The sequence below is a fragment of the Ochotona curzoniae genome, unplaced genomic scaffold (assembly GCF_017591425.1).
Source record: "Ochotona curzoniae isolate NIBS_2020 unplaced genomic scaffold, NIBS_Ocur_1.0 contig_3037, whole genome shotgun sequence".
In the NCBI taxonomy this organism is placed as follows: Eukaryota; Metazoa; Chordata; class Mammalia; order Lagomorpha; family Ochotonidae; genus Ochotona; species Ochotona curzoniae.
Genome location: NW_024465699.1, coordinates 3281967 through 3306430, shown reverse-complemented (window position 1 = coordinate 3306430; position 24464 = coordinate 3281967). Strand labels below are relative to the sequence as shown.

The window sequence follows — 24464 nt, the reverse complement described above, 5'->3', positions numbered from 1 at the left end:
ATTGTTCTTCAGGAAGGAAACAAACTTTTTCAGAAACACAAAACCAATACTGTGTTATTCACAGACCCCTGGGAAGAATTAGCTCCCCATAATATACTTCATTATAAAATTGAGTGAGCCAAAGAGAGTACAGAAGTATCCAATGACATTGACCAAGTCCCATTGTGCCCAAGAAATAGAAGATCTGTGAAATGAATGCACCACACTGAGAGTTCTCAATAGCCTTAATAAAACAAAAGAGCTCAGTGCAAATAAAGTTCAAAACCAAAGCATTAACTGGACTCCAGCTGGTTAAATGTATTGTTTTCTTTTGCTTTTGTAGAATTCAGTCCTGATTTCACTTATCCATATTTATATACTTTTAAATAAAAACAGCAAGGAAGCCCTGCTCATGTTAAAGACGTTTGCCATTCTCTTTTACTGCCAAAAAAAGGGGGGGGGGGAGAAGGGGGAAGGTTGCATATTTACCAAAATAGCAAAACAATTATCTTGCCTCTAATTTCCTTTTTTTTTCCCCCTAGATAACCAGAAAATAGTTCAAGAACTTCAATAAGAGGCCAGCACTTTGGCATAGTCAGTAAAGCTGCCAGCTTTGGTACCAGCATCCCATATGGGCACATGTTAAGATTCTGGCTATTCCACTTCTGATCCAGCTCCTTGCTAACATGCCTGAGTACGCAGTGGAGGACTGCCCAAGTGTTTAGGTCTTTGTGGGAGACTCAGAAAAAATGTCTAGCTCCCAGCTTCCTCCCGGCTCCAGCTGTTCCAGCTGTTCCAGCCATTGGGACCAGCACATGGAAGATCTCGCTCTGTCTCTGTTATTCTGCACTTCAAATTAAAAAAATCTTGAAAAAGGTAGCTGAAATAACAATCATTCAGTCAATTCTACTTAGTTCCCTGTTACCATCCTTGCTTAATTTTATTAGATTAATACATGTTAATTTTATTAATCATGAATCAACGATATTAAATTCTAAGATTTACCACAAGGAAGAAAAAAAAAGACTCAGCCAAGAAGATAAGTTACATATTTAATACATCTTGCTTTAACAGCAATTTTCAAAGTAAGCACATCGTAGACCTTATAACTTATTAAAGATTTTACAATGCTTACAAAGTTTATTCTAAAAATATACCTTATTTGTTCTAAATGAATAACATTATCTAGAAGATAGAATAATAAATTATAGTAGCATGTTTACCACCACTATCTTTATGGTCATGTACACATATTCCAGATGAAATCCTATCTTAGGATTTTTTACACTGTCAGCCTGAAATCATAAAAGCAGATTACAGTTTGGCATATACAAGATTTCAGTCTGATAGCAATTGTTTAAAAACACAAACAACCTGAAGTATCTAGTCAGCAATCCAGGAAAGCATGGGTACATGCACATCCTTAGCGCATGCTCATTCTCTCTCTTACACACACTCACACACACAGCGCCCACATGTGCGCACACGCACACACACCAAAATACTCAGGAGATTCTGCCCTTGTGCCTCAGGCAGTGTCACCAGCTACAAAAATAAAAACTGGGATGACAAATTAGCAAAGAATATGTCTAAACCATACTTCAAAATGGGCTAGTTGGTGGAAAGATGTGCCCAGAATTGTTACCAAGATCTTTATCATGCACTGAAAGCCATCTTAAACATTCATTCTTAAGCAGACTTGAATTATTCACTAACGGACATGTGTATACATAAGAAGCCATGTAACCACCCATTTGCCATTAGTGGATAAGGTAAGGCAGAGAATCCAGGCACGCTAATGACTGAGCCCAGAGAAAGCGGTTTGTTTCCTAGAACCCAACAGACTATAAAACCTAATGGAATTAGAAACTTTATTTGATCTGTCCAGAGTTTCTTATTCTGTTCCATGTGCAAGGGTAATGAGACTCTGCATGGCAAGTGCAAGCTTTGTGGTAGTGCAGAAGGCCAATGGGTATTTTCAGAACATATTTATTCTAGCTACATTCTCTAATGGTATCTATGTTTAATTACATAAGCTCTTCTGAATTTCGTCATGAAGCAATTTAATACATGGACAACCTCTCTCAGTCACACAGTAAAATCTGTTGAAACAGAAAATGAGTCTTTGGGTTCTCTCCAGCAAGGTAGATATGAAAACACTCCGTGGAAGTTCATCTTCAGCTGGTATTAAAATACACAGAAGTGGCTGGAACAACATTAAAGCAAAAACTAACCACACATCAAGGCTTTTGTTAAGTCACACTGCTGTGATCAGAAGAATAAAAAGGTTCAACAGCAACAGAAAGAGAAAACACCAGCTTCCCATTTGTTCTTGTTGGACAGCTGTTTCTTTTTTCTTTTTGGCTTTCATCTTGTTTTATTTCATTAAGTGTATACATTGTTCAAAGCACTGTTATACTCTGCATGGCGGTAAGAACATTTTGGCACATCAACATTGTGATACAATGTATGGCATGTTTAAAAAATTAATTTAGAAATTTGATCTATTAATCAACTTTTTAATGTAGTGCACATATATCTTACAGTTATTTAGGTCAGATACATAGTTTTATAACTGATTTACAGATGAAGCAATCACAGATTGCAATAATAACATATGTGTGTATACATACATACAGACATACACCAATCAAAGAAAAAACTGCTTCCTGGCAATTTCACAGTCCAAAGTTTTGGCGTTATATCTATAATTTACATGCCCTTTTCTTCTTGTTTTTCTGTAGAAAAGATATATTTTTGCCTTCTTCATTCCTGATGAGATTTTTCTGCGATAACTTTACATTCATACTGCAAAACATGAGAAGGTGAACGGGTTAACCTACAGATTCAGACTCCTCCTGAGTAGCAATTTCCAAATAAAGCACTGGACTTTGAAATGAATACTCGTTAACATTTGACCATTTTATTTCTCAAAGAACTTGTGAATTCTACCATTACCAGGATTAAACGAAAATGTGATAGGGAAAAAAGCTAATTCACATTCTAGAAGTGTAAGGGCCACGGCCAAAAGCAAGAGAAGAGATGAGGCTTCCACTTTACGAGCAAATGAGAGCCGGGCATGATTTAGACCAACCCCCTCACAGGAAGGAGGTCACGGAGTGCGCAGGCAAGCAAGTCAGCAAAGGCTGGAGCACCAGCCTACAGGCAGTGCAGTGCGCTCACCTTAGGAGAGGAATCAAAAACTGCCACCGCAAACAGGATGGATGCTCACAACACAAAACAAAGAAAACCAACGCAGCCAGGATAACTGACTGGGTGGCAGCATTCAAACAAAAGAAGAAAACCACTCAGTTCTCCTAAAACTGTGCAAGCAGCAGCAGCACTAACTCATAAGATTGCTGGGGGTATCCACAGCGTCCTTTTCCTTAGCAGTTAACATGATCAAACATTTCAACTTGCGGGAGGCAGTCTCAATTCTTATCTGTGAGAACATGGCTACTGGTAGTGCCTCACCTTATTTTTGAAAAGATTTTTATTTTTATTGGAAAGTAAGATACATAGAGAGGAGGAGGAGAGACAGAGAGCAAGTTCTTCCGTCTGTTGATTCACTCACCAAACGGCTACAATGGCCAGAGCTGAGTTGACCCAAAGCCAGCAGCCCAGAACCTCCTCCAGGTCTCCCACGTGGGTGCAGGATCCCAAGACCTTGGGCGTCCTCCACTGCTTTCCCAGGCCACAAGTAGATGGGAAGCAGGGCCACTGGGATTAGAACCAGCACGCCCATATAGGATCCTGGCACATGCAAGGTGAGGACTTTAGCCTCTAGGCTACTGTCCCAGGCCCCTCATTTACTTTTATAATTGTTCATTCCAACAGACTAGAAACGTGTTAGTATATATTTCTATCTATATATTCCTTTCCCACACAGTTAATAAATCGTGTTGATCTGATTACCACTTTTTTGGGGGCTTTTCTTTCCAGTGACCTCTTAACTTTTAATGTACTTCCTAACAATTTATTTTAATGAAAGTACAAAAGAGAAATCAAAAGATATTGTCCTCAAATATTGCATTCATATATTGATTGAAGGAATAGCTGCCATTTAGAGAAAATCTGGCATATATCTCACCCAGGAAAGTGTAAGCATCTGCTTACCATTGCCAGTTGTCGACCAATGTTTCCCATTGTTATGCCTCCAGCAAAAAATATACAGGGTAACCATGAACGGACGTAGAGAAAATCTGGAGAAGTGTATCTACAATAATAGAAGCATTTTTTAAACAACCCACAGAGGAAATGCAGAGACATCAATACAATGACAATAAAGTATTCTGTAGAGTAAACCGATTAACCCAATCCCCAACTCTGAACCCTGAAACAGTGACCAAACAGGACCAAAAAGAATACTTACTGATAAACACCATTATAAACTAGCAGCTGAGTGACCACGGTTGCCAAGAAAGCGATTCCTACTCCAAGGCCAAAACCACTTCTAGATCTATCAAAAGTCCACCACAGTCCAATGGATAGTGCGGCCAGTGTGAGAGACAACTGGATGTTGTTATCAAAATCCACTTTCTGAGATCGCTGTTAAAGAGTTGTCTTAAAACTTGCAGCCACATATAACCTGCTCATTTTTCCAAAATAAGAGATGCTACAGATGAAAAAAAATTGCTTATTCTTGAATATATCTAGTTTCTAAATATAATGTATGAGAACTAAGTGGGATTAAAATTTCCCCTGGCATTCACTAAATATTAGATCTATCAAGGACATTAGTTAAGCAGACTGTACTGACCTCCATTTATATCAATCTTTACATAAATATAAGGTCAAGTCCATTATTTACGAAATTCTTTCTTTGCTAAAAGTTTAAAGGCAAGCCTGAGAACACAGATAGTACTAAAAGGATATGTTTTTTTTGTGAAAAGAGGAAGCCAGTATTGCTTCTCAAACAGGTTTGAATTCCTTGAGAAGCATACAGGAACTTGAAAGCGCAAGAGCTGCCAGCCATTTAATAGGGCACCACATTCTCCGCATGATTTACTGACAGACACATTTTATAATAATGCAGTTCAGAAACAAGAGGACCAAGGACACCATAGCCCTTTCTATTATGTCAACTGTTCTAGTTTTAATTTGTTGAGGCTGAAGCCTTGAAGCGGGCATTATCTTGCAACCTGCCGAGCTATTTTGGTGCCCGAGACTTTCTGGTTTAGCACAGTTTGCTCAGATGCTATTTTATTTCTTTCACTTATTTAAATATCCACTTACAAATGTACTTCCTATTTCCCTCCCCACCAAAAAAAAAAAAAAAAAATCTCTGGGCAAACTGAAGCTTCACAAATTCAATTTTCTCATTTCTTTGCTAGAGGATTACACTAAAGGAATTAATTTTTAGTGGCATTAAAAGCGCATTATCCACGTCCCAGAGGCCATATCTTGGCTCTCTAACCAGCTCCTGGGTAGCAGGGGTTCCTATATATCTTGCCAGTTTTACCAGCCCTGCTGCAACTACAGAGGAGTCCCAAAAAATATGCACACAAAGGATCTTCAAAGAGTACACAGAAAATGTGCATTATGGAAGAAAAAAAATATTTTTAGCAAAATTAACATATTTTCTAATTGCATTTTCCCAGAAACTTCTTGAAATTCCCTCTTAGAAAGAGCCACTTTCTGATTCCTGTAATACCTCAGTGTCTGTCCCACGGGACTCTGAATACCCAATTTGCTTACTTGTTGACATCTGGGGGTTCAGGGCCACTTCCTTCAAGATCATTCCTTGTTGAAGCACAAATCATCAAGAAACCTACCCTTCATGTGAGTATGCTTTCCAGAAAAGCTTTTTACATTTTTAACACTGTCATTACCCAAATACTTAAACTCCAAAGAGAAGGTTTTGAGCTCTGATTTCTTTATACAATTAACATCCATATAAATGGTTGAATGTGGTATTAACTGAGTCCTGTGTCTGCCTTCTAAGCTAACTGCAACAACGAGGCGTCCAGGGTAAACAAGAGAGACACGACATGCTTTAAAGTAGTACAGGCTGAACAGATCTAATCTGAAAACCCAAAATCTGAAACAGTTTGAGAACAGAGTGGAAAATCACTTGATCTCATGTGGTTGGTCATTGTCCAAACACAGATGCACTAAACATAATAATAATAACAACATTCTAAACTATGTGCATAATATTGATATGAAACGTGAATTTCTGATTAGATTTGGGTCCCATTGCCAAGATATATATGTGCAAATATTCCAAAATTCAACATTTCAATATCTGTAGTCTCAATCCCTTCGGATAAGGGAGCTTCTTATGTCACATGACTTTTCTCACATGTAGGTAACAGTAGAGGTCTATGCTGGGATTTAAAAAACAGTTTGTATTTTGCTTACAGGACAACAGGAACAGCAATGACCTGTGTAACTATTTCATTGCGAAAGAAAGAAAAAATAAACAAAACAAAGAAATTAAGTTTTAAATATGAGCTTTTTATAAGTCCACTACAGGCCATTTAAATTACTACTGAAAAACAGAAGTGACAGGCTAATATTTCTGTGACCGAGTGAGCTAACCATCAGCGTGTGGAGTGTGCACACCCACAGGAATCCCAGGTTGGACAAGGGGACATTGCTGTGGTCCAGGTCAGCCACGGCCTGGCCCAGCGTGGGTGAGGACTCAGCCACTCTGAACCACCCCGATTTTGATTGGCCTTGTTCTCCTTACACAGAGAGCATGGAACCAGACGATCCCTACCTTCTCATCTGAGCAGTCTAGGCAAACTGTCCTAACTACTTGATTTGATTCTAAGATCCTAAATTTCAGAATATTCAGTAAAATAAACATGATGGGAAACTCTTCAATACAGAAGGGAACACAGTGCCAAAATAACAGCAACCCCTGAGAAAGGCATATGCTTGGGGCCCTGCATCTTTCCACGGGCTTCTGTTTCTCCACAGCTAATACATCTAAATCGTGGGGTGAAAGACACAGGCTTCTATCTGCCATGTACCCCACCTTGTCTCCAGCTAACACTGCCAGTCCCGAGCTCAGTGCATAGCCACAAGAGCAAATATCTGGCACCTGAGTCACACTTCCCGCTTTTGGCTGTGCCCAAGATGCCTACAACCTTCACTGTCTGAATCACATCTTGCAGGAAAAAAAAAAGATCGGACTGGTACTTCCCAGGGCCTCCTCCACAGACGGAGTCAGAGAGGGTGGGCAGAGGATGGAGAAGGGGATACAGTATAAAAGCGCAGGATGACAATCTTGTCCAACCGTGATGATCTGAGGGTGAAAGACGGAATGGGGAAGGGAAATGGAGGTCACGTGACCCTTCCAGCTATGACACTGCAAACAGAAATTCTCAGTCGCTAACAACCAGTATTTTAAATAACCCAACTTTAACAACAGGCACTTTAGGAAAAGGTTATTTTTGGCCAAGTTGGCTATTTCTACCTAAGCCACCTCTTTAAGAATGCTATGTGGTTTGTTGGCACTGATTAAAATTAATAATATTAGAGCATGCCTTGGAAAAAAAAAATGAACATCTCTTTAAACTAAGAGAAGTAACAAACAAATAAGTAAAACAACAGCACCTGAAGCTACCACATGTCTTTATTGGCAAGTACTTAATTTAAAGAAAAAAAAAAAAAAAGAAAGAAAAAAGGAGGAAAAAAAATCCATTTGAAAATGTTCTTTTCTCTGTTCTACAATTACTGAAGACAGAATGGAAATAACCAAGCAACCTAACTCAAGACAAACAGGTACATTTGTTAAATGTGCAGAGTTGCTCGGTGATAGGGAAAAACAGGGATTCAAGCTACAGGCGGGGACCTCTGCTAGTCGCACAGCTGCTACCTGGGCGCTGCCACAGTCTGATTCAAACGCTTCTTCTGACTAAGTGGGCATATCACAGTTTGACAATAGTGAAGTTGTAAGGGGCTGTTTAACCTTTGGTTTTGTCGGCAGCTGCTTTTATTACGCATTTCATTATGGCATAAAGGATACAGCGCTGGCGTGATTTATACCAACAAAGACGGCTACACACCGCATTACACTCGACCACTCTCTTTTAAATTTATGTGGTTCTCCTAGGTGCCTGTCAATGCAGGGGTATAATAACCCAATCACGGCTGTGGAAAAAAAAAAAGAGAAAAAAATTAAGTTATCTCCAATGTTGTACCGACAACACTTAAACTAAAAGATTCATTACAACTACTGTGTTCATTAAACTAAAAGATTCATTGCAACTACTGTGTTCATCTTAAACAGTCTTAAAAACAAAACGACCAAAAAGAACTCTGGTTACTCAGCATCAATAACTGGGTTGTTTTTAAACTTACCTCTCAAAAGAAAACTAAATAAATAAAGAGGATAGCACAAGTAAAGAAAGTATTATAAATGACTGCAACAGTATACCAAGATACAACTAAGTGCATGACTCACAATTTAACAGATCGGACTGGATGACTCACACCGCCGTTTCTACTACCAACACGCAGACTTGAAAAGCATCAAGTCAGCCCTCAGGTAAGCAATGTTCTCTGTAAAGGACATTACCATTAAGCATGCTATTAAATGCCACCAATCCAATGGGAAGCTAGAAGCATGAACACAGAGCTTAGCAGACACACCGCTCCCAAAGACTTGGGTCATCTGTTCTACAGACTGACCTCACCTTTCTCAGCTTCTTCTGGAAAAAAATCCCATATCTCCCACCTTTTCCTGACTCTCCTTTCCACCCTAGCCGTCCAACAAGCTTGTGGGGTACTTGGTCAAAGCAGGGAATTTAAATCCCAAACTCATTTTGCACACAGGAAAAATATAAAAGCCTGATCTATAGGAATCACAATTTTTTAGCTACAATGGGAGTTCACAGTTGAAAGATAAAAGGAAAGCATCACAGTGTATCTGCTGGTTTTTGAAAAGACATCTTGAATGCTGACTGTTGAGATTAATAACAAATGCAGTAATGGTATACAAGGTGTCTAAGATTCAAAATCATCCACCCCCCTTTCATATGCTTACCAAACCTCAATATTTTATTCATTTAATGGGAGAGGATTTTAAATGCTGAGTCATAAAAAAGATTAATAATTGCACACTATTATCATATGTCAAATGATCATACTATATTCCATAAATATCCACACATATTATGTGTCAACTTAGAGGAAAAATTACTTAACGAACGAAACATTCTTGCACAAATTATGAGGAAAATGTATTTCTATAGCTTAAATTGAACAGGAAATGGCCAGGCAGCTTTCATTTGCTAATCTTCCTGAAAACAAAATGATTATGCCTGCCACTGTGGTTATGAAGACAAGACCACAACGCCAGTTGAAAGCATGCTGAAAATAACCAAAATCACCTATGATGAATCATGAAGTTATTTTTGCCAAAATCTAAGCACCTCCACCCCAGCCAACTTGTCACTGGCCGGCTATGCCTCACAAACGATGCAGTCCGACTTCAAAGATGAAGGGAAGACAATTAATACAACAACCAAGCACAGCGAGCACACCCAGTCCTGCATCAGGAGGCGAAATGCGACCATGACTTACGCATTTCTGAGCCAACAACTCTTTCTGAGCCAGGCACTTGCCGAGTATAGACAGCTCTCGGACCGTCAAGAAACAAACAACAAATCTCAGCTGTGTGGGGCTCCAGCAACTGCTGGCAAATGTAGAAGTTTCATGTTACACTCCTGTTTAAAAAGACTGCGCTCTACAATCCTGTGAGGGTGGCTGACAGCGTTTCTCAATTTCTACACAATTAACATGGCAACAGGCATACCTAACAGTTGAAAGGTACCTCAATGAAGATTACCTCTTTTCTTTCTCCAGGGGTCATGAAGCTAACAGTTCACCTGTCATTCCTTCCACCGCCCCCACCTTGCTCTGATTCTCTCTCTGCCTGTTGCTGAGTAAAATCAACCATGAGCAAGCATTCCAAGTCAATTTTCCTCAGCAGCTGATGCCACAGGTAAAGAATTATCACATAGAGAAAGCACTGACATGTGTGCAAGGGTATGAATAAGTAACACTGACTCTATTGGTATGCATGTGATGTCAGACTCGCAAGGGAGAGACAACTGAGGAGAGAAAGCAAAAACACAAAAAGGAATTTAAACTGCCAAGCTGCCAACCTTGGGGTTTGCCAATAAACATCAAATCCATTGAGTATGCATGCTTCTCAGTTGCTCACTGAGGGAGAATTCCAGGAAGCTTGTCACTTCCCATTAAACGTCTTCTTTCTTCCCTTTAAATTAAGGCATGGAACAGTCTGATAGCAATATATACGTGCAGCACTATGGAGTCCCACTGTCCGAGAGCTCGGCTTCTTTGCCTCTTCCTGCACAGACTTTTTTTTTTTAAGCAAGAGAGATGATTAAAATCATGTCTGTGTAAAATCATATGCAAACACAGTCCTGCTTAATCAGATGGTTCTCCAATGCAAAACTCCCACCTTCCTTGTGCAATCTTGACAGAATTTCCCAGTGATGAGTTACAATCTACTAAAGACAAGCAAACCAAGTTTGCAAACCACCAGGAGTCAAGTCACCACTTTCTCATGGGAGTCAGTGGGCAGGGGCAGGGAGGTTCTAGAAGGAATACAGATAAACTAGACATTGTGCAAGAAAAGAGGGGCTGAGAAAACAAAACCACCCAAGGACACAGGGTCATGGAATAAGATGACAACTGAGATAGTGTTTTCATTCAATGAATATTTCCCCACTTACCCTTCCCATTCTCTGGTGCCTGCTACTCACTGAGACTTTAAACAGGGGAAAAAAAAAAAAGAGGATGACACGAGTCCAGTGGCAGAGCACCCAAGCTCGATCCCCTGATAGGGGAGCTCTGACAGGTTCGTCTTCTCCCTGCCTGTGTGAAGGGGAGAGAGGGCGCTGCAGTGTCAGGAGGCTTCACGGGACACATGACCCTCCAAGCAGGAGCACTGGGCAACGGCCTTCTCACCAAAGGAGGCTTTCCAGGAAAAGCAAAGACAGCCAAGATTAGCAGAAAATGTCAATGCTGAGACAGCATTGGAGGTACAGGATCCAGAATGGGAGATAAAAGGAGGCAAGGTCCTTATCATAAAGAGCCTTCTGTCAGGAATGAAGGAGGAAGGAAAGGAAGGAGGGAGGGAGGAAGGAAGAGAGAAAGGGAGAAAAAGAAGGAGGAAGAGAGGAAAGAAGAGAGGAAGGGAGGGAGGGAGAAAGAAAGGGAGTAAGACAGAGAGGGAGGAAGGGAGGGAGGGAGGCAGGCAGGCGGGCGGGCGGGCAGGCAGGCCAGCCTCTTAGAGTGAAATCAGCAGACAAACAACCTTCCTGTCTCTCTTCCTCTCTGTATATCTGACTTTCCAGTGAAAATAAATAAATCTTAAAAAAAAATATCAGGGAACAAAGAACGTGAAAGCAAAGGAAGTGTGCTGGAGTTCTCTGCTTCTTCCTCCAGAAGCATCACTAGCAAATCTTTGACATCTATGCTATAGGGAAAGATGGCAAAAAGCCAGGATCCATCCTTTCATGGGTAGACAGTGGCGATTCTGTAGGCCCTTGCAAAGGCATCCACTAGGTCTAGGAATGTTTGTTGGACATAAAATGGAGATGGGCACCTAGCATAGCAGGTAAGACACTGTTTGGGATAACCACAACATATGTCAGAAGGCTTGAGTTCAAGTCTTTCCTCCCTCTACTCCCATACCAACTTCCCACTCACATACACCGTGAGATGCAGCAGCTGATGGGCCAAGTAACTGGGTCCCTGCCACCCACATGTGAGACCTGGGTTAGGTTCTGGCCGCAGTTCCCACAATGCCCAGCTCCAGTCACTGGGGGCATTTGGTGAACTAACCAGATTGGATATCTGTTTCTCCCCCTGTCTCAAATAAATCATCAAAGACGAAAGGATGATTACCCACTATTCTGACTTAAGCTGGTTAAGAACCTAGAGGTGCAGAAATGCATACCAACACATATACACAGATGTATACATACTACATACATGTACAACTCATACACATCGTGTTTCTGATGTCAGTTCCTCCTCCTACATGATTCTTTCTGTAAAATGACAATGGTGGAGGCTGAGCTTAGGCTAGAATCCACTTTCCATGTCTGCCAACTTTCACAAATCTCTTGTCTTTACTCCTGTATTCTAAGCTCAGGACAATAGATAGTAGACAATAGACAGACAATAGACAGAGTAGACAGTAGATAGTGGAGATAGGTACAATAGGTAGTAGAGTTACAGAAATCTAGATATCCCGATACCACTCTACTTTCTTTTGCCCAGGTACTTTTAAAAAATGCACTACTCTCAGATCAAACAAAGAGAAGTGGGAATGCAAATTCCCCAAATGAAAAGGCATGCAGTTAAACATCTAACTGTGACAAACCTAGAGACTGGCGAAAGGAAAGTAAAATAGGGACAGAGTGGCTGAACTCTAACATAAACCTTGGGAATTCTCCTTCCTAAATGTGAATTTGAGGCACAAGTGCGCACATCCCAAGGATCAAAGGTTCAGGCAGCAGAGGCAATCCTGGTCCACTCGATAATGGAGGCACAGATGACCCCTCATTCATGTTCTCCTGCCCCAGCCCAAACACGTAGCACGTGCCCACGTGGCCCTTCCAGAACGGGCAGCCAGTCTGCTGGCTGCAAGAGGCGTGTCTTGTCCCTCTTCCTCCACCTCAACCCCAGCAATTGCTGGCTCAGGATCCTCCACTCACTGATTTCTCTCACCTCCATTTCCTCACTCAGTCCAAAGAGGAACAGTGCCATCCCTCTCTCTCCCACAGCTGCCCCACACAGGCCTGAGGCTAAGAGACGCAGCTGGAATGTTGACAGATATTCAACAGGTAAGCGTCTGCTCCCCTGCCCCGCATCCCCGTCAACCTTTTTGTCTATTCTGAAAAATCATTCTCTAGTAAGACCCACAAAGTTTGTGTTGCCAGCCAAACAGACACAACACTTTAGGTGGAAATAAAAGAACTGGAAAAAGGTAGCTGGGAAAACTTCTTCTCTTCTGAACTTACATAAAAGAAAGGAAAAGATATGAAGACAAGCAGCTACAACAGAAAGTGATAAAACATGATGTATGCTTTCTGGACTGATAACCCTGGGAACAGTAAGAATCACTGTTTCTGATGTCTCTTTTAACATGAATACTATGACAATGAGACATCAACACGAAGCCACACTGAAACTTCACCACAACACGTGCCTTCTGACCATGCAATGGGACTATGCAAATACCCAGCTAAGGCTCCATGAGGTCCTTTCCAGAGATCTCACAACTTCAGACCCGCCCTTTTGAAGTCACCCTTCAACCTCCACTTAGGATCTACGTCGGGAAGGACCTGCACTCTGCTGTAAGGGACTCAGGTGTATGGAGTAGGAGACACCAGACAGACATCCCACAAAGCAATCAGAATTATCTTGAAGAAGAGGATTCTTTAATCAGGATTATCCTCTCAAATACTTGTATGTCTTCTTACTCTATTATATAAAGTGGGATTGTTCTACGGGCCTCACTCATTAGAAAAAGCTTAGCAACACTAAAGTTCGAAATAGTCCCAGTGGTTGAATTGAATTGGGTTAACTTTGTTTCAAACTTACTTGGTGTCTGAGCATTCTGGAATGCTTCATTTTTTCTATGGCATACTATCCATTGCCCATCTCTATCTCACCTCCCCGAAAAAAGACCCAAAGTAAAAAATAGAATAACAACTATTTTAAGCAGATTGTCTATCCAATCGTCCTCTTTAAAGGTTTGTTATATTTGAGTTGCACATAAAAAACAAAACACCAAGTGGAGAAGTCTATACAAAAATCTAAAAAATACAAACATAAAACTTTAAAACCGAATAAAAATCATTCTAGTTTTCAAGCTTTTATCTAGTTCTAAACCACAGCCCATACACAAGACCCCTAAGACCAAAAATGATCATTACCAAGGTAACTTAAAACAAGGAAAGAAGAATCGTCGTTGAAGGAAGAATTAAAGAGGTCGAATGCTGCATCACTTATTGTATCAGAATTATTTTTAGGGTTACATTTTCAAAGTTACCAGATCAGCTAGAACCCAGAGACAAAAGAAGAGACCCTCTGTGATTCCACTTGTATGAAATTCCAGAATAATCCATGGCAAGAGAAGGCAGCTCAGCGGCAGCCCTGCGCGAGGAGTGGAAAATGGACCGTAGGAGGACACGTGGGAATTTGGGGAGTGATGGCAATGCTCTCCAGCTGACCTGTGGGAGTCGGGAAGTGACTGTGTGTACGTGTCTAACCATCTCAGCCTGTTCACTTAAGATAGGTCCAGTGCACTCCATTTAAATGATGTCTCAATGAAAGCTGGTCCTGTAAAACGTTTGGCACATGTCACATCCATTGGTCCTATTTCCTTTCTCATCATTACAGAAACACCCTGCACATACCTGAGGCTGTGCCACAGCATGGGGGTACCCACCATGCCGAAGAAAAGATGCTTGCAATCACATCAGGTGGAAAGAGCGTCACATTTCTCTGAATCTGCAGTAAATTTAATACTAACGCCAGAAACACTCCAATGAAAAATAGCACTACGCCTCGAATCATCAAGTTCACACTCTGGCTAGTGACAGACGAGATATATGGGCCACACTTTTTGGGCCCCAGTGACTCTGTCTCTCCTTCCGCCATGGTTTCATAAGTTCAGTAAGCCGGTGTGGGCTTCCTAGGTGAGAAGCTGAACTTTGACTCAACGCAGACTGACGTTTGAACGGCACCACATGGCGTCCTCGAGTGGGACCTACCAGAAATCCTGCAAAGGAGAAGAGGAGAGAAATCAGCGTGTGTTTTTTTCTGATTTCTATATCAATTAAAAGAACAATAATGAAATGACAATCATAGATAGCTTAGTTAAATTACTGAAGGCTTATATACATGACGTAATAAGAAAGTACTACATTTACTTGGACAAAATAATGCCCAAAGAATGAAGCAGAACAAGTAAGTTGAGACTTTCCTATCAGAAAGATTAAAACCCATGTCTCTGCTGCTTCTACATCTCCAAGCTTGTCAGTTACAATGGAGTGTTTTACACTTGGCAGAAACTCAATATGGTCTGGCTGAAACATGTTGGATTTTTCACATTAAAATGAGACTTGTGGTGCCCAGAGCGGTAGCCTAGTAGCTAAAGTCCTCGCCTCGCACATGCCAGGATCCCATATGGGCGCTGATTCTAATCCCGGCGGCCCTGCTTCCCATCCAGCTCCCTGCTTGTGGGCTGGGAAGGCAGTCAAGGACGGCCCAAAACCTTGGGACCCTGCAACTGTGTGGGAGACTCAGAAGAGGCTTTGGGTTTCTGGCTTCAGATTGGTTGAGCTCCAACATTTGTGGTCACTTGGGGAGTGAATCATCAGACGGAAGATCTTCCTCTCTGTCTCTCCTCCTCTCTGTGTATCTAACTTTCCAATAAAAATAAATCTTTAAAAAAAAAAAAAAAAGAGAGACTCGTGGGGTAGGTACTTGGCACAGCAGTTAAAGACAATGTTTGAGATGTCCCATAAACCATTTAAAGGTTCAAATCCCAGCTGCAATTCCAACCCAGCTTCATGGTGATGCATACTCTGCAAAGCACTTATGCCTGACGTCCCTGGGTCCCTATTAGCCACCTCTGAGACCCAGACTGAGATCTGCACTTCTCGCTCCAGCATGCCTAGTCCTGGCTGTTGTTCTGGCATAGTGAGTAAGTCAGGGGAAGATTTCTCTCTCTCTCTCCACCTTTCAAATGGCATGGAAATAAATAAATAAATAAAACTTTCAACAATGTAACTTGGTCATAGGAACAACTCCCCTGCTTCAATGTTTAATACTTAACACTTGAATTGCTCCATTAAACCTGCTCCACTTCCCATCCAGCTTCCCTGCTTGTGGCCTGAGAAAGCAGTGGAGGATGGCGCAAAGCTTTGGGACTTGGCACCTGCATGGGAGACCAAGAAGAAGCTCCTGGTTCCTGGCTTTGGATCAGCTCAGTTCCAGCTGTGGCATCAATTTGAAGAGAACCAAAAGAAGGAAGATCTTTCTGTCTGTGAATCTGTCTTTCCAATAAAAATAAGTAAATCTTAAGAGAGAGAGAGGAAGAAAGCAAGCAAGCAGACAGAAAGAAAAACGAACAACCTAGCGGCTAGACTACAAAGCGTCGATCCATGTGCCTGGCCCCTGACTCCCAACACTCACAATTTTGTTAATATAATCAGTCTAGGTTGTTTGCTCCACTAACCAAAGTAACCTCTCCTTTGGTTATGTTTAAAATAAACAGTACTTGAGATTTTCTGCGTGCTGTTCTATTTTTCTTGACTGACTGATTTTATGTGGGTTGTTTATTTTTCATGATGCAGTTATTTAGGTCCAGGAATTTTTTCCCCTTTTTCCCTACCCCTTCTCTCCACTGTTTTCCCCTATATTATAACAATAGTTTAGTCTCTTAACAACAGTCACAAGTCAATCATTCTATTTAAATGTATCCTCACATTGTAGGTATAGACAATGGTATAAAGTCCAGCATTCAATTGTCACGATATATTTCTGTGTGCTGTTTTAAGCACATGACATTTGATAAGCAACTCATTCACCACTCACAATAACCTCCATTTCACAGGTAAGGTGAACTCGGCCATTGACCACGTTTATAACCCTAGTAAGAGGCCCCGCTGGGATTCTGCGATTGCAGTCTGTTGGCAAAGCCCATGTACTCACAGGTGCTGAGCCGCTCAACCCGCCATGTATCCGTCCACAATCCCTGTGAGTACTAGCGGATTTTAAATGGGAAAATGCTATGCAGGCTACTTCTCTAGCTTCCTTTCATACTACCCAACAAAGGTAAGTTTGGAGTGTTTTCACAAGTCAGCACATAAACCATACATCCCTCCAACTCCCAAAGCAGTCTTTTAAATCCTTCCTCTACAGCACCTGTAACAGCTTCCTTTGAATTCCATGTGTACTTGCTTAATGGGTTATATGCTTTTCATGTAGCTGTCATTCAGCACCATCATCTCCCACCACGCCTCCACACACAGGCACACTTCTGCTTAGTGCACCGTCAGCGCTCCACACATTCCCAGCTATTTAATCGAATGGAGTTAACTCTTTTGGACTCCAACTACATTGGGTTAACCAGGCCTCTGGGAAGGCAAAGCTAGCAACCAATCACTATTTAAAACACATTTCCTCTGAGTTAACATACCTCAAACAGCCTTAGATATGAATTTTGGAACTAAACTTACATGTTACTGCAGGGGAGTTAGTAGACAAGGGCCTGGCACAATGGTTCAATGGCTAAATCCTCACCTTACAAGTTCCAGGATCCCATATGGGCACAAGTTTATTCCTGGCAGCCCCGCTTCCCATCCAGCTCCCTGCTTGTGGCCTGGGAAAGCAATCAAGGATGGATGGCCCAAAGCTTTGGGACCCTGCACCCACATAGGAGACCCAGAAGAAATTCCTGGCTCCTGGCTTCAGATCAGCTCAGCTCTGGCTACTGCGGCTACTTGGGGAGTGAACCAGTAGATGGAAGATCTCGATCTTGATCTCTCTCTTTCTCTCTCTCTCTGTCTCCTCTCCTCTCCTTTCTTTTCCTCTCCTTTCTTCTTTTCTCTGTAAATCTGCCTTTCAGGTAAAAATAAATAAATCCTTTTTTAATTTAAAATGTTAAAATTTTATTAGTAAGTGAGATTTACAGAGAAGAAAGACCGATCTTCTGTCTGCTGAGGAAGTGGAAGTGCCTGGATATGAACTGGTGTCCACATGCGATCCCAGCACATGCAAGGCAAGGACTTCAGCCACTAGGCTACTGTGTTGGGGGTCATAAATAAATAAATCTTATATTTAAAAAGTAACTAGTAAACATGAGATTTTTTTCAATGAGTCTTTGCACGGCCAAAGCTGTCAGGCCTGAACTTGAGGCGGGGAGTGGTGTCTATTTCCCACTTAGCTCTCACAATCCTACGCAATCTATACAGTACAGGTCTGCTCTATGACACTGGATTTGTGGGAAAACCTACTAATGGCTAACTCAAAATGCCCAGAAAACATCTCCTGGTCTCGCAGACTTTCTTGCAGTGCTAGCCAGGCATGTTGCATATCCTGAGTATCCTGAGTTCTGGACACTTTCATCAGGAACCAGTAGCTATAGCCTCCTTCTTCACCGTCATTATCTCACCATCATCACTAGTGTGAGAATGCCCACTAACTAAAAGGTCAGACACACATGGAAAGCATTTACTCTAATCTTCAAAATAATTCCAGAGGCGGATATCATGCTTATTTTATAAGGATATTAAGTCTATGAGATTTGGCAACTCACTTACGACTACAGCATTTAGAACTGGAATTTAACCTCAAGTCTAATTGTCTATATAAAGGCATCTGGTTCAATAAGATGTGGGCAGACAGGCCTGGCACGACAGCCTAGTGGCTAAAGTCCTTGCCTTGAATGCACCAGGATCCCATACGGGTGCTGGTTCTAATCCCGGCAGCCCCATTTCCCATCCAGTTCCTTGCTTGTGGTCTGGAAAAGCAGTTGAGGACAGCCCAAAGCCTTGGGACCCTGCATCCGTGTGGGAGAACCGGAAGAGGCTTTGGGCTCCTGGCTTCAGATTGGTTGAGCTCCAGCCATTGCAGCCACTTGGGAAGTGAATCAACAGATGCAAGACCTTTCTCTGTCTCTCTTCCTCTCTCTATATCTGACTTTCCAATAAAGATAAATAAAAATCAGCTCAACTACAATATATTCTAAAGCTGCTAATGCCAATTTATGTAGGGAAGACACCTTGACACTTTCTTTAAAAAGAACTAGATAAGAACAGACAACAGGATGGCCACATCTGACTTCAGACTGCCTGGGTTCCAATTCCAGCTCTGAAGGCTCAAGTACTTCGGCCACTGTCAATCACATGGGAGACCCAGAAAGAATTCCTTGGACCCGGTTTTGGTGTAGCTTAGCCCTGGATTTCATTCTCCCTCTCTTCCTTTCTCTCTCTGCCTTTCAAATTAAATAAGTAAGTAAATAAATATATTTAATAGAAATATTGGATAAAAGTGTCAAAAGACGTTTAAAGGGCTGGCATTGTGGTACAACAGCAGATTAAGCTACTGCCTGTGGAGCTGGCATCCCATGGGGACACTAGGATGCTTTCTGGGCCTGCTGTCTGCTAATGCACCTGGGAAACTAGTGCCAATGGGCCAAGCACTTGGGGTCCTGCACCCATATGTGAGAAGCAGACAGAGGTACTGGCTTTGGCCTAACCCATTCCTTACTGTTCCAACCATTTGGGAAATGAATCAGCAGAAGGAAGATCTTTCTCTTTCATTAATTTTGTGTTTAAAATACTAACAACAATAAACTAAAATTTAAAAACCTAAAAACTGAATTTTTAAAGTATGATTTTTTAAATGATTTATTTTTATTGGAAAGGCAGCTTTATAGAGAGAAGACACAGAGATAAAGATCTTCTGTCCACAGGTTCACTCATCAAGTGGCTACAACGGCTGGAGCTGAGCCGATCCAGAGCCAGGAGCTTCTTCCAGGTCACCCACGTAGGTGCAAGATCACAAAGCTTTGGGCATACCCTGCTGCTTTTCCAGGCCACAAGCAGGGAGCAGCATGGGAAGTGGAGTAGCTGGTATACGAATCACACTCATATGAGATCCTGGTGCTTGAAGGAGGAGTAATAACCAATTAAGCAATTGTACCAGGCTTTTAAAGTATAATTCAAAAACATCAAAAGATGATCTTCACATTATATGAAACCAATGGGGGTGCCTCTTGTCTTGCGTGATTCCCAGCAGACAGAGCCCTCCCTGACTCTAGACACAAAACCAGAAACGACAGAATGAGCTCCCATACTGAGTATCTCAATGTGTTCCATTAAGTCGTTGGCAATTGGTTTCCAAAAGGGAATGAAAAAGATATTACATCTTTAATATTCTTAAAATGCAAAATAATTTCAGTTATAAATCCCCCTCCCACAAGCTGTACTAACCCCAATCTCACAAAGCTTCAGGAGCCCTTGTCTAAGGGCATTGGCCTTTACGGCAGCACAGCTTCTTGGGTGAAACTGCTGGAAGCATTGCAAAACATCTACCAGGCCTGGCTCCTGCCCACTCCAAGCCGGCCTCCCCACTGGCGATAGCCAAAACTGTCACGGCCTTATTTCCAAACGCCTCCAGCGTGGCACTCCTCCCACTGACTGCTAGGTGCTCCCTTCCTCATGCTATTTCAAGGCTCCTAGGGACTTTCTAAACTGTTTTTCTGACACAGCTAAAAAAAGAAAAAAAGAAAGAAAGAAAGAAAGAAAGAAAGAAAAACAAAGTCTTCCTGATAGTATTTATCTACAGCTTTCTCCCTTACCCAAAAGTTTTCTTTAAAAATAAAACAACATTTGTTTGATGTTTACTTGAATGGCATCCAAAAGTCACAAGTCTAATCTTGTGACTACATCGTAATACAATAGTATATAATTACTGAAGGCAAAAACAAAAGCTGCAAGGCTTCAGACTCACACTTTCCTAACATTCACCAAATGGAAGGAAAGCATGGAAACAACCGTTCCAGGGAGCAGTCAAGCTCACGCAAAATAAAAATTTAAAAGCTGTGTACATGAGCTGTTTTTTTTTGGGGGGGGGGGGCAGAACAGGGTCCAATAATTTATATGAAGGACTCCAAGTGGTCGGCCCAAGCAAAAATCCAGTGCTGTAACACTTGTCTCGCTTGACCAGTGAGGTAAAAGAAATGCACAGTCATCAACAGGAACTGACAGGATCAGGACTGTACCACTGGACCTTACTGCCGCAAATGTGTGCAGTGAATGCCTGGCTGACCAAGCACAGACTCATCCTCATCAAACAGATGGGAAATTCCACCTCCCACCACGCAACAATATCAAACCCAGTTGAGCAGGGAATGCTTAACAAAGTGCGCAGATTCACGCCCCAGGCCTGACTTCCAGCCATCAGGTGATAGCTGCAGTAATGGGGTTCGGTGCTCCCCAGGAGTGATAAGGATTGACCTGGTGATTCCAGGCTTTGGTCTGGCCCTATCCAGGCTGTTACATTTTACTCCATCCCTCCCTTCTCCTTTCCCCCTGTCTTTCAAACTTTAAACTATTTTAAGTGTTCCAGAGAGTGTATTTATAATACCACTCACCCAGTAGCGAAGTGGGTTACTCCAAAGGGAAAACTCTAGGGAGTAAGCCTATGTTTAAGTTTATGTTGAAGTGAGTTTCTCTGCTTATTTGCTGAGCTTACCTTGCTTAAATAAAGGATACCTGTATATTTTTTAAGAGGTTTTACTTTTATAATTTGTTTGTTCTTATTACTTCAAAACACATAAAGTGAAATGGAGACCTTCCATCTATTATTACTTCAAAAACAGAAAGCTAGAAAGAGAAATCCCCCATTCACTGGTTCAACCTCTGAATGCCTACACTAGCTGGGGCTAGACCAGGCAGGACCCAGGACTTCAATCGAGGCCTTACCCTCGAAGCAGGGACAGGTGAACTACTTAAGTCATGAGCTGCATCCTTCTAGAGTCTGGAATCAGCAGTGGAACTTGGATTTACCTCAGTGCTGTAACCACTGCACTCAACACACACCCCTGTATCTCTAAAAAGTACTCTTAGAACAGTGATAAATTTGATTAGCCCAATTTAAAAAGAAAAAAAAAAAACAAAGAACACAGATGATTCGACCACTTGGTTGCTAACCAAGGAGACATTTCTGGTACAGATATTATTTAAGACAGTATTTCAATAGATCCTCAGTAATAGTCCTGATAAACTGGGTAGGTGCTCTGAAGCGCATTTTACAAAATAAAACAGAGCAAGTAACTTTTCAGGATCACAAAACCAAATAACACCAAGACAAAGCCCTGCCACTCAACAACCCTAACTCCATCTACCACCATTGCTTGTGAAGAACTTCATGGCCTGGCTCAATTGGCTAATCCTCCTCCTGCAGGTGCCAGGTGCCAGGTTCCCCTATGAATACCAGTTGATGTCCTGGCTGCTCTACTTCCCATCCAGCTCCCTGCCTGTGGTCTGGGAAAGCAGTCAAGGATGGCCCAAAGCCTTGGGACGCTGCACCCACATGGGAGCCCAGGAAGAAGCTCCTGGTTCCTGGTTTTGGATCAGCTCAGCTTTGGCCATTGTGACCACTTGAAGAGTGAACCACTGGATGGAAGATCTTTCCATCTGTCTCTCCTTCTCCCTGTACATCTGATCTGTCTTTCCAATAAAAATAAATAAATCTTAAAAAAAAAAAACTACAGTACCACATAATATAAAATAATATTCAGTAGCTACTAATAATAATGGTTTCCAAAACTTATATAGCTGAACAAAAAGACAAATTGGCCTCAACAACATGGAAAAATCCAGAACAATTCATGCCAGGTAGAAAAGCACTGTTGCCGGCATGTGCCGGCCCTGGATTGATATGATGCTTTTAGATAAACAAAAGTAGGTGGCAACTGTGGACTCTGAGAATGAAAACGCAAAGTTGATATTGACCACTGACTCCACTCACACTTCCAAAAAGTCTCCTAGCCCTGGCAAACAGGTGACTGCTTCCAACGACGCTGGCTGCCCATGGGTCAGACAGGCAACTACCCAATAAAGTCAAATCACTAACCACCTCACATCTTTTTCATCATCTGCTCCCTTTTGGCCAGTAAGATTCTCAAAACAAAATAAGCACTAACATCAGAAAAGACATGCTCTAATCAAGGAAACAGCTTACCGCTTCTTAAACGAAAACATAAAGCTTAAGTTAAAACTTGTCAGATCATGTGCCTTTTAAAGCCATAACCAGAAGCTGTTCAGCCAACAGCATCAAGGACTCATCACTGCTTTTCAATGTCAAATCTGAGACCCTAAAAACGGGGGGAAGAGATTTTTCTACCCTAACAGAAAAAGCAAAGTGACGGAACTGCCTCTCAACCTTTCCTTTTCAACCCAACAGCAGTCAGTTTAGAAAGAATGCACCTCTTTCCCAAAGGGGCATGATTCACAGCTTGCTCACAGCTTGATAGCAGATAGCAAATCCAGACTGCGACAAAACCAACACTGCGCCAAAAGGCAATAAGGTGCACAAAGTCCGGAGAGGAGCAGAGAGGGCAATGCGAGGGGGGCTCTTCCCTAACAGTGGGGGCCGTCCTCTTCTTCCACACTCACTCCGTGGTGGGCCAGCCACGGCTAGGCTGCTTTCCCCATGGCTGAACCTGGACACCCCTTCCCCTGCACCTCGTCCCCAATTCCTTGCTCCACTGTCATTCCGAAGCGGGGTCAGGTTCCAGGGCTCTCCTGCGATCTTCCCACCCACTGGACCAAGCAGCCCATGCTTCACACTCCATCGTCCCAGGTCACCAGGCTAATGCACTGTGCTCTGCAACAACTTTTCCTGGGCGTGGGTCGCTATCACGCAAGTTTTAGTGCCCCTCCACTCCAATGGTGCACAGTTTTCCTCCCAGTCCCCCCACCGAGTGACCCTAAAACTCCAGCCCCAGTCCCCGCCCCTCCACCGACCGGGTTTCCTAAACCCTGGCAACCGGTCCCTGGGGCTGTTCCCCACACACCTCCTCCCGAGGTATCCAAAGCAAAACGCCAACGGCCCACCACCCCTCCGCCGCTGTCATCTCTTCGGGGGGCCTCCTCGGTGACGAAGCACCTACCTTTTCTCAGGAACAGCCCGCTCCCAAGCCCCACTTCCGTCTCCCTGGCTACGGGCCACCCCGGTCCTGACAGCTAGATGCCTGACAGCTCTCCCGACCTCCATCCACCCCACTAGACCTCCAGGGTCGCCCTTCGCGGCGTCCTCTCAGGCACTCTCCCATGGTGCCGGGGGGCCTCGGCCTCTCCAAACATCTCTCCCCGACCCCGCGCTCCCGTCTGAACCTTGCGGACCTCTCTCCAGGTGAGCCGAGCCTCCTCCCTCCCTTCTCCCTGCAGGCCCCATCTGCAGTCCTGGCTCCTCACACCTGCCACCAGTTTGCCCAGGCTGCAAAACCCCAAGCAGTTCCTCCGCCGAAGAACCACCCTCTTCCTCTGGGCGCTTCCACTCTGCACAGCTTCACCCGCGCTCCGCCACTAGACCCCCAACTCACCCCCGCCTCCGCTATCTTCTGGGACCAGCCCCCGCCCCCTCCCCTCCGGCTCTTCCGCGTCGCCCACAGCTCCGCCCAAACGCCACTGCGCCTGCGCGGCTGATAGGCCGCGCACCGGAGATAGGGGCAAATGAGCTTCCGGTTGCCGTTGACACGAGCTTGTTGGTGAGCAAGCCGGGGCAACCAGGCTTCCGGTCTGCGGGAAAAGGGCGGCTGGCAGTGGGCGTGGACTGCCTAGGTGATGGGATCAGCTGTTGTTTGCTGACCAGGCTTGCGGAGGTTGTGCCAGGTGGGCGGAGGGAGAGGATCGTGCCTCGACACACGCACACACCCCGTTGAGGCGTGGCGCTCTGCGAGCGAGTCTGCA

At 43.1% G+C, this 24464-nt stretch overlaps 1 protein-coding gene across 5 annotated transcripts; it reads right to left on the bottom strand.

The window, feature by feature from the left end:
• Positions 1 to 922: 922 nt before the first annotated feature.
• INSIG2 (insulin induced gene 2) lies at positions 923 to 24178 on the bottom strand. Of its 5 annotated transcripts, none has more exons than XM_040979112.1 (6): positions 24098 to 24155; positions 14394 to 14758; positions 7958 to 8082; positions 4352 to 4518; positions 4096 to 4195; positions 923 to 2787 (listed from the first exon to the last, which is right to left on the bottom strand). In XM_040979112.1, exons 2-6 carry the CDS (start codon positions 14635 to 14637, stop codon positions 2746 to 2748), a joined length of 678 nt encoding a protein of 225 aa, XP_040835046.1. In that variant the 5' UTR covers positions 14638 to 14758; positions 24098 to 24155; the 3' UTR covers positions 923 to 2745. The 5 variants fall into 5 exon arrangements, with proteins under 5 accessions (XP_040835046.1, XP_040835045.1, XP_040835049.1 ...); XM_040979111.1 differs by having other exon boundaries at positions 23972 to 24103; XM_040979115.1 differs by lacking the exon at positions 24098 to 24155 and adding an exon at positions 23972 to 24087 and having other exon boundaries at positions 14751 to 14758.
• Positions 24179 to 24464: the final 286 nt, after the last annotated feature.

What these genes read in the sequence shown, in the direction of transcription:
- INSIG2 (XM_040979112.1), bottom strand. Translation starts at nt 14,637, where the DNA reads ATGGCGGAAGGAGAGACAGAGTCACTGGGGCCCAAAAAGTGTGGCCCA. An exon ending in ATGCTGTGGCACAGCCTCAG is followed by an intron (nt 8,083 to 14,393) that starts GTATGTGCAGGG and finishes TTTTTTCCACAG; the next exon opens with CCGTGATTGGGTTATTATAC. An exon ending in GTATAAATCACGCCAGCGCT is followed by an intron (nt 4,519 to 7,957) that starts GTATCCTTTATG and finishes CAGCGATCTCAG; the next exon opens with AAAGTGGATTTTGATAACAA.